The 14,917-nt window shown below is 33.4% G+C and overlaps 1 protein-coding gene across 2 annotated transcripts in view; it reads right to left on the bottom strand.

The window, feature by feature from the left end:
• MMS22L (MMS22 like, DNA repair protein) overlaps nucleotides 1-14,917 on the bottom strand; it is a 107,501-nt gene that overhangs the window by 88,463 nt on the left and 4,121 nt on the right. Inside the window, exons 4-9 of one of the 2 annotated variants that reach the window (XM_006187233.3) lie at nucleotides 13,934-13,983; nucleotides 9,202-9,289; nucleotides 8,929-9,106; nucleotides 6,350-6,440; nucleotides 4,557-4,687; nucleotides 2,993-3,106 (exon numbers count right to left, since the gene is read on the bottom strand). In XM_006187233.3, the coding sequence (XP_006187295.1) occupies nucleotides 2,993-3,106; nucleotides 4,557-4,687; nucleotides 6,350-6,440; nucleotides 8,929-9,106; nucleotides 9,202-9,289; nucleotides 13,934-13,983 (652 nt within the window). Of the gene's footprint in view, nucleotides 1-2,992; nucleotides 3,107-4,556; nucleotides 4,688-6,349; nucleotides 6,441-8,928; nucleotides 9,107-9,201; nucleotides 9,290-13,933; nucleotides 13,984-14,917 lie in introns of those variants that run through there. The other variant, XM_032484420.1, reaches the window with a different exon arrangement.

Raw genomic sequence — 14,917 nt, 5'->3', positions numbered from 1 at the left:
GTAGGCCTTCCCAATATGTAGATTTAGGCCTTATTTCTGGAGTGTTTTTTTGGTTAATAGTTCAGAATGTTAGCTGTATTCCATTCTTTTCAGGGTTTTTTTAGGGACTTCATTTAAACATACGGCTATTTCCTCTTTCCCTTTCATTATAACCACTTTCTCTCTAACCCTTTACATACTTTTATCTCATTTTTATTCCCTTGGTTGTTTTTCTGCCTTTCTTCCATGCCCCTTATTAAAGTTTCATTTAAGTCAATTTTCCTTGGGCACCTTGTAATTTACTCAATTCTAAAATGATTGTTTCTTCCATTTCTCTCCTGCATTCAGGTTACTCTTTCCATTCATTCCTAGCTTTTGGTCTATTTATTTTAACATCTGAATATCTCATTCTAGGTGTTTTTTGTTTGTTTGTTTGTTAGTTTTTCAGCCACAAATGCTAGAATGCTTGTCAATTTAATTAGTTGGGAGTGCTGTCTTACAATTTTCTTCGGCTTTATAGTTGTTTCTAGGGCAGAGGGTGTCGTCAGCTAAAGTATATCAATTCCATTTTCTTGTAGTTACTTTATAAAGACTTGCTTAGTTTCCTTCTTTTCATTTTGTAAATTTGGACTACTTTAAAAGATTCCTAGTTCAGTGAAGCCTCCTTTTGCCAAAATATTGAAGTCCCATTTCCTTCCTTCCTCCCTTCCTTCTCTTCCGTCCTTCCTTTCTTTCTTGTGGTGGTAGTGGGAGAGTGGGTATGAATTCCTTCATTTTTTTTCTTTTCTTTTTACAAGATTCAACATTTTTTGCTTTTACTTCCTGTCCCCTTCACCACCTAATTACCAAGGGGAAACCACTCCCTTTTTGACTTCTTACTCTCCAGAAGCTCTACCTTCAGAGACTGCTTCCTCCATGCACACATTTTTATGTTCCTATCCTTTTGATCTATAAGAAAACTTTCCAGTATTTTTCACATTCTTGCAATGGCTGTAGACCAATTTTATGGCCACTGCTAGCTCTCTTCTTCTTTCCTGTGAGTAGTTGCTGTATGGTAGAGCTGTGGTGGTTTTTACTTTTAATTTACAGCTTTGAACATTCCTATGCTGCAGTTATGCTATCGACATGGTTTTTGGTGCAGTTTTATTTGTTCTTGCTATTCTATACTTTGGGGGAGGTTACATGGGAAGATATGGGTTTAAGTGTCCATGCATTGTCTACTTAGAAGTCATTGGCTTGAAATTTTTAGTACAATCTAGGCAACATGAATTCACAGTATAAACCTGCACGAGTGCTGGCTTATAGTAACAAACACACTGAAGCCATTTTAAACTGCAAAGCAACAAAGCTAAAGACAGGCAATTTTCCTTACAAATTTACTTGAGTTTCCAGTTCATTCTGTTGAGGGCCCAGACTTACGGGTAGTTTGTGTATATCAGGTTACCAACTTGAGTCATCTCTGAGCATTGTCTTCTATTCCTGTGTCTTATAACAAATTGAAAGCTAATGTTCAGGCTTATACAATTCGGCAACTGTCTCTAAGTTTCTGTGTTCAGCTAACCTGAGCTCTCCCTTTAAACATTTAGTATTTGGCCTCAGTATCTCTTACTTTCAATAAGTATACTAACACATTTAAAACGCTTATATGATATTGAGCACGATTATATTACATTATTTTTTTAGAAGGAAGGTCAAACTATCTTACTGGTAGGAAGGGAAACTTCCAATTTAACTTTCAAAATAAAATAACTTTCAAAATCTTTGAATAATGTAACTTATTTCAGTTGTATTAAAAAAATGAAATGACTTCAGAGTTTCATTGTTTTAAGACAGTAAGTCTGGTAACTATACAAAAGAAAGAACATAACAGTCATTTAGGTTAAAATGTATATTTTTAAAAATAAAAATGCAAATTTCTACAGTATAATATTTTAAATTATGCCTATTTTTCTGTTTAAAATCCAGGAAAAGACTCATGGCAACAAGTATGAATATGCTTTCACTAACAATATGTGGTTTATACTTCCAAGTCTGACATATATAAAGTAAGAACAAATATTAAAAAAAAAAGTAGAATTCTCATAAAATAAAGATTAGCTTTGCAAAAAATGGTAAAACTGATGTTTACCACATAAGTGAAATAAAATAACCTGGCAGATAATCAAAGGAAAAAAATTGCTGAGACTTTGTAACATTTAAATCTCACTGTAGAAAGCTGAACTCTACTGACAAACTAAAATGTCAGTAAAAAATTTTTTTCTTATTCAATAATAGATAAAAACTTAAATTTATATGTAGTAAATTTATTTTACTTATACCTAGTAAATTTACTAATAATAACACAAAATAAATATAATGCTATAAACCTTCAAAAATAGTTACTATCCCCAAAGTGTAGAAATTGGGAAAGTCAAAAACCTATGAAAAAATCTAAAGTACTTTTTCAATAACATAAATCATTTTAAGTATCATTTCATAATGAATTGTTTGTGTTTACTTCTGTCTATGGATATTTCTCTTTTTTCACTAATTCACAGCACTTGAAATAAAATAAATCCCTAACTTGAAGACTTGATTCCAAATGAGGTGAAAGAAAATTTCCCACCTTCCCCTTTGTGCTTTTCTTTCTCTCTTCTTGAAATAAGACACTGTAAAATTGATTACTAGAAACCTAGGTTTCATTTCTCCCCAAGTCTAAATCTGCCTCATTTCCTGACTAAAATGTTTCCTGGATTACTAGAGAGTTTTTAAGTATTTTAGTTTAAAAGATTCTTAACAGAACAAAAAAATAACTTGAGAAAATAAAAGTTAAATTTTGTATTTCTCCTAAATGCTTTATACTACCAATTTAGGATTAAATATATAATAGAGGTTTAGTACTCAATTAATGCTCTGTTTGGGAGTAGTGGTTGTCTTACTATAAAGAAGGAACTTTTAAGATTTTTCTTTGCCAAAACCACTGCATAAATTCAATGCAAGCATTAGTAACAATAACATAAATTTTACAACTTACTTCTGAGAGAGACCATTTACTTCTGTGGTCAAGAAGATGAATGAGTAGAACCCATAATTCTTTAATGCATGGACATGGGCAATGGTGACTCATTAATGCTTCAGAAGGTCTAACCTGCAGGAAAGAAGCAAAAAGAGTTACAAGAGAGCAGAATTTTACATACCACATATCCCCCCAAATGTTTTAAAAGAATGACTTAGATGACTTAAATTTTATGTTCCATTACATAAAACTGTTTACAAAAAATGTACCATTTCATTACTTTTGAAAATAAATTCCCATTTTAAAAACTAAAGTATAGAATGAATTTTATTTTCAACTTAAAAAAAAAAACCCTCTGCCTTAATCATCTAGTCCAATGGTCAGCAAAATTTTTCTGTAAAAAGCTAAACAATAAACATTCGAGGCTTTATTGGTAAAACAGTCTTTGTCACAACTATTCAATTCTGCCACTGTGCAACATCAGTCACAGGCACTGGATAAAAAAGGAGGGTGTGTCACAGTAAAATTTTATTTCTATATAGGTAGCGTCCTAGTTTGGCATCAGGGCCATGGTTTCCAAACCTTGATTGAATCCATCAGCCAAATACAAAGACTTGTAAGAAATGATTAGAAAATAAATTTTGATTCATTGTAATGCAGATGTAAGTATGAATAAATATAATTACTAGAAATTTATAAAGGTTAGGCAACTTTAACATTTTTGTAACAAATATATCCTCAATGGCCCTAAATAATATAGAGAATATGTACTGTATTTGCAAGTACAGCTAGACTTCTGCAACTTATAACACATTCATTATTTCACATATTACATATATTTTTTCTAACATAATACATAGTAAAAAACAACCATTAAGATATTACTATATCATATCTGGTTAACCTACTAATTATATTAATTGTAATATACAGACTAGATTTAAAAGATATTAATAAAAATATATAAAACACAATCTAAATTTTAAAAAGTTATAAATCCCAATTCCTCATAGGTAAGGTTTATGCTTGTAATCTGAAATAAGTGATGATAATTGACAGATTTCCATTGCTTGAAAATAAATGTATATAGTAGCATTTTTTAATCACTATTTGCATTAAACACTCTATGATAAGCAATTTAGTAAAAACACGTATTTCCCCCAGGCCTCTAGACCCTTTATGAAAATAAGCAAACAAAACCTCTTTAAATTTGTCAACTACTTTATTTAAGTACTCATTTATTTTATAACAACAAACAATAGATTATTAAGTGGCTAGTTTTTCCTATTTGAACAGTAGTTAAATTTACAATCATTATCATAAATATTCTGTTTTTATTTACTTTTGACAAGATGGAAAAGCTATTTTTGGAAAAAAACAGTTCAAAAACACTAATTTTGGCCTGTTTTAAATGTTTAACTCAAATACTTTTCCCATCTAACTCCCAAATAGTAAATATAAAGTTAGAAGAATTAACAAGTAAACCATTTTAGATTAAATTCTTACAGATTATACCACATGCTCTAAGTATTGACTATTGCCATTAAGTACCAAAAATGCAAATAAACTCTTAAAGCATTACCTTGTCATACCTGTTGAGAGACAGGCTTATTAAATCACAAAGAAGATTTTCACAGTGTTCTTCAAATACGCTGACATTGGTTAAATTGTCACCTGCCAGATTCATAAACTGTTGACCATATACAACTTGTTCTAAAAATGGAATGAAAAAATAAATCGTATTTAAAAGTACAGCAGACCTTACCAATCCAGAAGGAAAGTGACTGTACACCTTTAAATAACAAAACTGCAACACAGTTAAAAGCAAATTTTCTGCAAATAAAAGTTAAATTTGAAGACAATTCCTTTCATATATGAGCACTGATAGACATCACCTAAAAAGTTTCAATCCTCCCAAGTACCATTTATCAGATTCTCTTTTCTTAATAAGGCCATCTGAAAAGCAACAGTGCAACAACACTTAAGAGAAACAAAAATAAAAGAGGAAACACAAGAAAATCTCTACCTAGATTTCTAACAAATAAAGACTTTAAAACATTATTATTCCAAAAAATACTGATAAACCATGCACAATTGTTTTGTGGGCATGAAATACAGCAAACCAAAGTAACAGATACCAAAATCTGTACTTGTATTAGAGTAAGTCCACCTTAGTTTTGCTCTAAGAAAATATTATTTGAAATACAGAGTCCACATGAGAGAGGAAATGATATATTTCTGTATACATAGCTTTGTATATTCGCGTCTATGTATATGAGTACACACACATACACATATATATGTATGTGTATTTTTGTATTTATTAATTCATTGAAAAGCAGGTGTTGAGGTAAAGAATGTCTTTATAACCTAAATAATTAATAATTTACAACTAAATAATATTTAGAGAATACTGCTAAACTGATAACGGAATCTGAAGATGCCAAAGAACAAGGCCAAGAAATAGGCAACATGTGAAATAAAACATTACTATCCATAATACATACAAACTACTACTAATTAATTAAAGAAAAACAGGAAAGATAATGAGACGAAAGATAATACAACACATATTTTGCAAAAGATAATGAATAAGTAATTAACAGAGCAAATATAAAAAACAATAAAATTAAGTAAAGATGTTCAACTTCACTGGTAATCAGGAAATCGCAAAAATCGATTCAATATCATTTTTCATGTATTGGCGAAAACAAATAAATAAATATCCATTACTGGCTAGAGTATGAGGTAAAGGCACACTCAATAGTGTATATAAAATGGGGAAACTTACTATACAGCACTAGAGCATCAAATACAATTATTAAAAGTGCAATGTGCCACTTCAATTCTAAGAATATTCTATGCTACAGAATAACTTGTACAAATATTCAAAGATGTGTATATGCACAAGGATGTTCGGTGAAATATTATTTGTAATATCAAGAAACCCCAGAAATAACTGAAATATTAAAAAATAGACTTGGCTAAATAAATTATGATAAGTCCATAACATATAGCCCTTAAATAAATCAAGTAAAACTATATGTACTAACGTGAACAGATCCCTAAAAAAATGTTAAAAGAAACACTACACAGAACAATATGATGATACAATTTGTGGTTAGAAACAAAACAAAAAATTCTACCTGTGAGTTTCTATATATGTATGCTAATAGATAATAAGTAAATACGGATGGATAAATGGCTAAGCTGTTCCCGGTAGTTACCTCTGGAAAAAAAAAAAGACCTTCACTTTTTACTTTGGTTACTATTTGATTAAAAAAAAAAGTCAGGAAGCACTCATTACTTGTGTGATTTACAAAAATATAAATGTTAGATTAAAAAAGGACATAAATCAGAAATCCATAAACTTACTCAATTTTTCACCAAGCATGTGAAGAATTTCCAGCACCAGCCAATGGATATCTAAGTGGAGATGTAATAAATGCCATGATGGTGGGAAAAGCTGTGAATGACAATATCAACTGTGACTGAGAATTCATAATACTTTATTAGGTATTCCATAGCATGTCACAACACTCCTCCATAAGCACAAGTTAACGTACCCATCCTCCAAAAGCTCAAGGGAAACCTCTACCTTGTTCACTATGGGATTCTTCCACTGGAGATCTCTGAAAGCAGGATACACTTTTATCTGATGTTGTTTAAGACAGACCAGCCTTGGGGCTGCTGAATAGACTTGTGTAGTAAAGGTCCCTACCAGTCAAATGAGATGTTACTACAGATGCAAGGCAATAAATTTTAAAACACTTATTTTCATAACTTTGTTTTAGACTTTAGTTGGGAGATATGTGTTTCCAAATGTAATGAATACCCAAGAACACCGATATATTTTAACAGGAGAACTTTCAGACTCTCATTTAGACACTACTGTTGTGCTCATTAAGAAACTAAAGTTAAAAGCAGTGAAGAAACTTACCCCTCAATTTGTGCCTTAGAATGCAAACCTAATTCTATCTGATCCAAAAGCCAGTGCTCTTAACTACTGTGCTGTAGTAGGTTATCAATAAACTTTCTCCAGTTATGATTTCGTACCACTATAAAAATATAACATACATTTTCTATTAAGACAACCAGGAAGAATGATGGAGGGACTTGCCTTATCAAATATGCAAACAAAACACCAACACTAATAAAGCAGTACTGGCTCAGGAATAGATAATAAATAAATAGGAAAAATAGGGAAAAGAGAAATGGATAAACATGGTATCTCAAATCAGTGGGGAAAGTGCAGGTCTTTCTATAAGAGACAGGATTAAGAACTTATTCATTTGCAAGAAACTAAAGTTAGATTTCCTACCTCACAGTGTATTTTTTAAAGAGAGAAATTAGACATAAATGTTAAAAAAAATTTTTTTACAGCAGCATAGGGATGATACCAAAGAAAAAGTTGACAAATATAACTATATAAAAAAATTAAAACAGCTATCTACCTAGCAAGTAAGCTTAAGTGCTGGAAAAAAGATAAATTACTGAAAATATTTGTCATACATAATATTCAACAAATAATTTCTCAAATTTTTAAAATTCCTAAAAAAGAATAACAGATGTTCAGCTGAAAATACCAATTAAGGCATTCATTACCTTTTATGAGATTGATAAAATGTAAGAAATACATGGTCTTGAAAGATGCTTTTTATTTTGTAAGCTTTTTTTTTTTTGCTGTTGTTTGAGAAAAGAATAGTATTTTAGTGTATGATTTTTTTTGTTTATGTGTTGAAGATTCCATTCCCCTACTTTAAAAATTCAGTCTTCTGATCTTCAAATAACCTGTCTTTTCAAGTCTGCCCAATTCAAAAGCCTATGAAAAGCAAAATCTAGTTTGAGGACACTTGCACACATTTTTTATTTCTGCTGCTAGATAAATTGTTAATTTTTATTTTCTTAGGCATTTGATGGATATTCAGAAAATAAAAACCAGTTCAATTTATAGAAACTAAAACAAAGGAAAAACATCCCTCCCCCACAATCTACCCATGAATCTTTATTAATTGACATGATTAAAAGCAAATGCCTATTTGGTTTCTATGGATTAGATTAGAATTCAGTTGGAACTCTAGTTACTTTTATGTTTACATATATTGATCCCTGATAAGAAGAGTCAGTTTTTCTAAATCATTGTTAAACTTCAGAGAAATATATAAACATTTGATTGTAGCTTATTTGGGCAAAAACCCATTCCTAAAAACTGAATGTTCTTCAAATTGGTAAAGTCAAATAGAATGGTAAAGATGAGAGTTTAGGGGATCCCATGGGGAATTATAAATTGCCATTCACATAAACTCACATTTATCTATGGAGAATTGGTTAATTACATCCACAGACTGGGTCATGCTAACAATACAAATTTTTTAAAAACCAAACTTCAGAGAGATTGATTATCACAGGCAGAAAAATAAAGGACATAGTCAAAACAATCCTAATCATATTCCAAAAAAAGATCTCAAAAGTCAGAATAGACATAAAGATGTGGTTTTGAAAGCGTAACTTTAAAGGTGATCTTGAATCTTACTACAGTATTAACTAGGATTTGTCCAAAACTTTATCAATAGGAAAGATAATATAAATTTTAGAAAATAAAGGTATTTTATTTGCTTTGCAACTTTTAAATATTTGCAGTTATAAAATGGAATGAAAAAAAGCTATCATTGATTCAGTGTAAACAGTGTGCTAAGCACTTTATGCATTTTAATTTACTTAATTCTCCCAGTAACTCAAGGAGGCTATACCAATTATACAGATGGAAAGACTAAAGCAAGAGGTGTTACTTGCCCAATGACACAAAATTAATAAAAGGAGGAGCCAGAATTTCAACTCAGGTAGCCTGGTCCATGAACTACACTGTTGACTAATTTCCTTCATTCTTAAATGGATATTCCTTACGAGAAGGAAAAAACCCTGATAATTTAAAAATTGAACGAAACAAGTCAAACCTTAGTATGATTTTGATTTACAAACGCTCCTGTGTTTATAGTGGGAAGTTCTGATAGGTGTCCTATATACAAGAGTAATCCATGAAGCTCATCAATCAACACGGAGGGAAGTTGTGCCTCCAAAGCCTTGTAGGGATGAACAGGAACATGAGTTTCAGCATTGTGTACTTTCAGGGACCTAAAAAATGATTAGATACAATAAGCAACCAGAGTCTGGATAAATATGCACCCAGGAATTCATGCATTAATCATAATATTCACCTGATATCCTACCTGAAGATGAAGACTTTAACATAATGAAGAAATCTTATACACTGCTGTCTAATATTGTCTGCTTTGCAATGTAGGGTTGATATCTTCCCTAAAACCAAAAGAGATGATAATCATTGCTTAAATAATCAGTGGGCAGTGACAAAAAAATTCTATAAGCCCATATAAGCAGCAATTCTCTATCTTTTTTTCCCCACTGATTGCTACATGGTTCTTAGCATGCCCACAAAAACTACTCTTATTAAGGTTACCAGTGAAACTCATGTGGTCCAATCTAAGGGACACGACCTGTCCTCAATTAACCTGCCCTTGTAGCAGCATTCGCTCACCTGCCTTCATGGATGCCACGTGCTGTCAGTCTTCTTTCTTCCTCAAGTGTCCTTTCTCTTGCCTTTCCATTACTGGCCCCTCCTCCTCAGTTCTACTACTAATAATGGGGCTCCTAGGGCTCAGCTCGAGTATCCCTCTGTACTTCTCTTCCTACATGTATGATCTCATCAGTTCCTTTATTTATAAATGAAACAACTCCAAAGGTTAACCTACATTCCAGGCCTCTCCTTTATACTCCAGACCTTGCAAGTCAAACTGCCTGATATCTATCCTCGGATTACTCAGACAGTGCAGACGTCTTCCAAAACCAGTTCATGCTGCCCATGTTTTCTCCACTCATCACATGGTGTCAACAGTTGCCTATATGTCATTCTTGACTTTCTTTCCTTCAAACTCTTATCTAATCCATCAGATTCCCATTAACTTTATGACCAAAATACACTTTCAACCAATCCATTTTCCCTATGATCTTCTGAATTACTGCAACAGGATTCTTACCAGGTCTTCTCACATCCTCCTTTGCCCCTCTATAATCTAAGTACAAAATCTGCTTTAAATGTTTATCAATTCCTGTAACTCCTAAACCAAAACGCATGAAAGGCCATCTACTGTATTTAGAATGAAGTCAAAACTCCTTATAATGACTTATAAGGCCCTGAATGACTTATTCCTACCTATCTCTCAACCTCAACCCATGCTATCCTTCCCTCACATCAACAGTTACACCAGCAAAAATTATCAGGTGGTTACTATGTATAAAACACAGATAACCACTATAGGGATAATGAGTCAACCAGAAAACAAAGGCAGAGAAAACATGCTGAGAATTATAAGCAACAAACTATCATCTATATGAAACATAAAGCAAAACTTATTTCTAAATTTGTGCTCAAATGAGCAAACATGGACACTATTTTGGCAAAACCAACAGGAGCCCAAATGTAAAGATATTGCACAATTATCTACATATCAAACATACACAAAACAGTGCAGTATACTTTTAACAGCTTAATTACATTTCCCTTATAAAAGTCAAATGATCCCGCAGTGACAATTCTTAGCCCATAAAGTCAGTACTCTTAAGAACAACTGCTGCATCCAGCAAAGATGGAATTAAAAGAATCAGTTTTAACTATCTCCCATCTTAAACTAGATAACCAAAAACAAAACAAGCCAACAAACAACAACAAAAAAAATCAAACCAAAAACATAAAACAGTTCTCAGGCACTAGACAAAGGCAATGCAAGACTGTTATCCTAGAGAGAAGGTAAGTCCTAAGAGTGCATCAGGTTTCCATCTAGAGACAGTTTCTAGGCTGCAGCACAGGGTTAGAGAATTCAAACAGAGCCCAAGTCACTCAGTTGAGGAGAAATGAGATCAGAGTTTAGGGCAGTCTAAATTTGGAGGGCAAAAGTACCAAAGAAGAAAAAAAGCTACACAAAAAAAGAGCCCTGGAGGGTACAGAGGGTCCGTTTTGAGTCTTTAGCTAAGGACTGATCTGTAGCCTAGAGAAAAACACCAGAAAACGACCCCCCCCCCAAAAAAAGGAAAAAGAAAACGATTCCCTGCAAAGCTTATTCAAGCCAGGGAACGGTTCAAGTTCCCATTAGCAAGAATGAAAGAAAAAAAAAAAGTAATACTCCAAAAATAATCCTCAAAAGCCTTACTACAGGTAAATTAATGTTACACTAAAGGCTACTTTTTAGACGTCCTAAGAAAATTTACAAGCCTCAAGAAGATCCAATGAATTACAAGTACTCAGCAGTTAGCCAGAACAAAATTCAACACCAGTATTAGTAATACAAGAAAATTCAGAGAGCAGCAATGTAAAATCTACAATGCCCATCACACAATAGAAAAATTACTAGATGTTCAAAGAAGCAGAAAAACATATCACAGAACTAGGAGGAAAATCAATCAATACAAAAAGGCCCAGAAATGACAGTGATGAAAGCCTCTGGAGTCAACAAAGTTAAAAACAGCGGTTATATACTGAATCACTTTGCTGTGCACCTAAAACTAACATTGTAAATCGACTACACTTCAATAAAACATAAAATTAAAAAAAAGTAGTTATACATATATTCAAGATAGATTTTAAAAAGCGTAAGAACAGAAACAGAAGATAAAAAAAAATCCAAATGCAATGTCTAGAGACAAAAAAAACCCCACAAGATCTGAAAAAGGGGTACCATCAACAACTATATTTAAGAACAGGTATCAATAAAAAAGTAACATTATATTATGTATGTTATTCTGCCTCAACAGGAAGACAATCCGAGGAGTATAATCAACAGGAGAACAAGAACCATATGTACTTCAGTAAGGGACCCTACACAAGAGCTTTCGGTGGGGGGGCGGGGGGGAGGGTTGGGCTGAAGGCCAAGGCTAACCACCTGAGTTTATTAACAAAGCCCCGACACAGCTGCACGGCAAGAGTAAGCTGACTTTGGGATAATCTTTAATACTGCTAACCTGCCCAACAAATCTGTCACTGAAAGTTTTTTTTTAAGCCACAAAACCAACCAAAATGTCAAGTAACCATTTCAACAAATAGTCCACTGCAGTGATTTGAGGTCGGTAAGTGCTTTTCAAGGAATAATCTTACATAACAAATACCTTCCATGAACCCAATTTAATTATCTATATAGTAAAGGTATTTTTGCTGTTCCCACTACAACCTTGTAAAGGCGCCCCAGGGGTTCCAAATAAAATTCTTACTCTAGTGTGGTTTTACAAAGACAGCTATGATTTCATACCTTCTAAAAATTCATCACTCTCATATGCACTCTGTTCCAACCATACATAATTACTACTTACTCCCTGCTCCCTGAACTTTTTATGTTTTTACGTACTCAATGCCTTTGTCTATACAGCTGTTTCTACTTGGAACTTTTCCTACCCCACAAAACTCCAAAATCTTTTGCCTAGCTAATTCCTCCTCATCCTTGAAGAGCCAGATCTGGCATCACTCAGAGATGGGCACATAAACAGATGAAGCCCTTGGCTCCCTCAGCAGCTTGTACATGCCTCTATTACTACACTTTTCCATTTACCAAGCTGAACTATGTCTGCTTGTTTCTCTCTCCTACTCAACTAACTGCAAACTCCTCAAGCAGGATATTTTTCCTCTTTCATTCGTCACCACCTTACACACTACCTGGCATGAAGCAGGAACTCATGTGAGAATGAAACAGTAATATTCAACATTTACCAAGCACAAACTGAGAAAACAAAAGAAATAAAATAGCCCTGACAGCTAACAGCTAACAATTAGGCCATGATGTTCCCCACTGAAATTAAACAGTTGTTATACAGTATCAAAAATAACCACACAAGGTCACTCCATGATTATGGTGAAGCAAGAAAAAAACAAAACCTCTCTGTAATCATGCCTGACACAGAAACAAGGCACTACACAACCACACAAAAACAAACAAAATGCAAAAACAGAATATCCCCTTCTTTCAGCTAATATGACTCTTGCTTCTTTACTAAATAGAACCCTCCCACACCTCCCTGTTTGTCCCACCTTCCCAGTATGAATTACACACTCAGTCATTAAATTGCCTCTGCTTATTAACAGCATGAAATCCAGAATAAAGCCCTAGCACCCTTAAACTCTACCCAAAATCAGCCTGCACGGGCCCATATCCTGTCACAAGCCCCTCCCTACTTCCTCTTACTGAGAAGCCTCAACTGTCCCTCAGGATGTCTGTTTCTCCCTTGCTTTCTGAGCTACTAAGCCCTTTGACCAAAGGTTTGTTCCAGGTGATCTGTGGTTGCTAGGCATCACTAATAACAGACACAAGGGCTAAGCACCTAACACGCATTATCCTCATAAGAACTCAATGAAGTGGGAACTATTACCCGGTGTGAGATCCACAATTAGCTAAGATTGGAACCTAGGCTAATCAGTCATGATTCTAAATACTATACCAAAATTGATAGAAAGGAGAAGCTATCCTGCACTAAAATGCACTGCCCTTCAATTCTCTTCACTATCTTAACTATACCAATTCCCTCCAAAATCGATAGTCCACTAAATGCCAAAAACAAACAAAAAATGAAAGCAGAAAAGAGCAAGAAAACAGCAGGAGGTCTGGCACTTTCTAAGTTCTCCATCCCACTCCCCATCCCCAAAGCAAGTTACTACTTCACTAAAGAGAAGTTTAGCCTTAAGTTGATTTTACTTACAGATTTGGAAAAGTACTATAATTCTCATCTACAACAAAATTTAAGTGTCATACTTTTTCTGAACACTAAATACACTGTATCCTGAACTTCCAAACTAACACTTGCTCCATATTATAATGATATTCCAATGACAAGCCATAGACCCACGTGCAATTTAATGTAATGGAGAACTATTCCTTTTTACCATTAAACATACTTAGAACTTACCAAAATCACAGTTGGCCTGTAATAAGGTTTCCAAGTTGTATAGCTGTTGCCTAATTTAAAAATATATGGTGAGAATTAGTTTTAGAACAGTTTAAAAGATGTAACAATTACATGGATAGTGTTTCCAAACCTATTACACAGCTTCAATGCCTCTCATTTGTGAAAAATGTTTAATAATACATCATGAATGTTTATCAGTGTCAGCCTCGGGTAGTGAGGACTTTGAGAGAAGATAAAACACACCTTTGTCTGACAGCCCAAAAATATCTCCTAAAAGCTGTATTTATCTCAAAAATTATATAAAATATCATAGATTTCACTATCAAGATACTATTTGTATCTTCAATAAGTTTAAAATAGTTACATAAAACACCCTAAGTTAACAGTTATATAATGAAATGTTATACTATATCAATTAGACAATAGGAGTTCTGAAAAGGAAGGGTAAAGTAGACTAGAGTTATCAGGGAAACTTTTATGATGTTCTCCTTTAATTTCTCAGAATCATCTTCTCTTGCCATTCTCCCTAGTTACCTTTCAACTCCTTAAAGACTGACTCATATTCATAACCTGTGTCCTGAATAAGACAACTCATTCAGTAATGTTCAGGATTACAGAGAACCACTCACTCAGCCTGTTTTCCCAATAAAACCCATATTATAGCACAGGTCCCATGGGATGAGGGTAAGAGGAGAAATCCCTCCAACTTTCCATTTTCATTTAAATGTACCATGTATACATTCTTTACTAAAAGTTGTGTAAGTTTCAAGTATACAGCATTATAATTCGACATCTGTGTAAACTACAACATAATTACAAGTCTAATTACTATCCATCACCATACACTTGACTCCTTCACCGTTTTTACCCACCTCCTAAACCCCTTCCTCTCTGGCAACCATTAATCTGTACTCTGTTTTATTTTGTTTGTTCATTTGCATTATTTAGTTTCCATGTAAATCATACAGTATTTTTCTTTGTCTG

Source organism: Camelus ferus, chromosome 8, assembly GCF_009834535.1.
Source record: "Camelus ferus isolate YT-003-E chromosome 8, BCGSAC_Cfer_1.0, whole genome shotgun sequence".
Lineage (NCBI taxonomy): Eukaryota > Metazoa > Chordata > Mammalia > Artiodactyla > Camelidae > Camelus > Camelus ferus.
The sequence above is the reverse complement of the archived record's forward strand: the minus strand, read 5'-3'. Positions and strand labels throughout refer to the sequence as shown.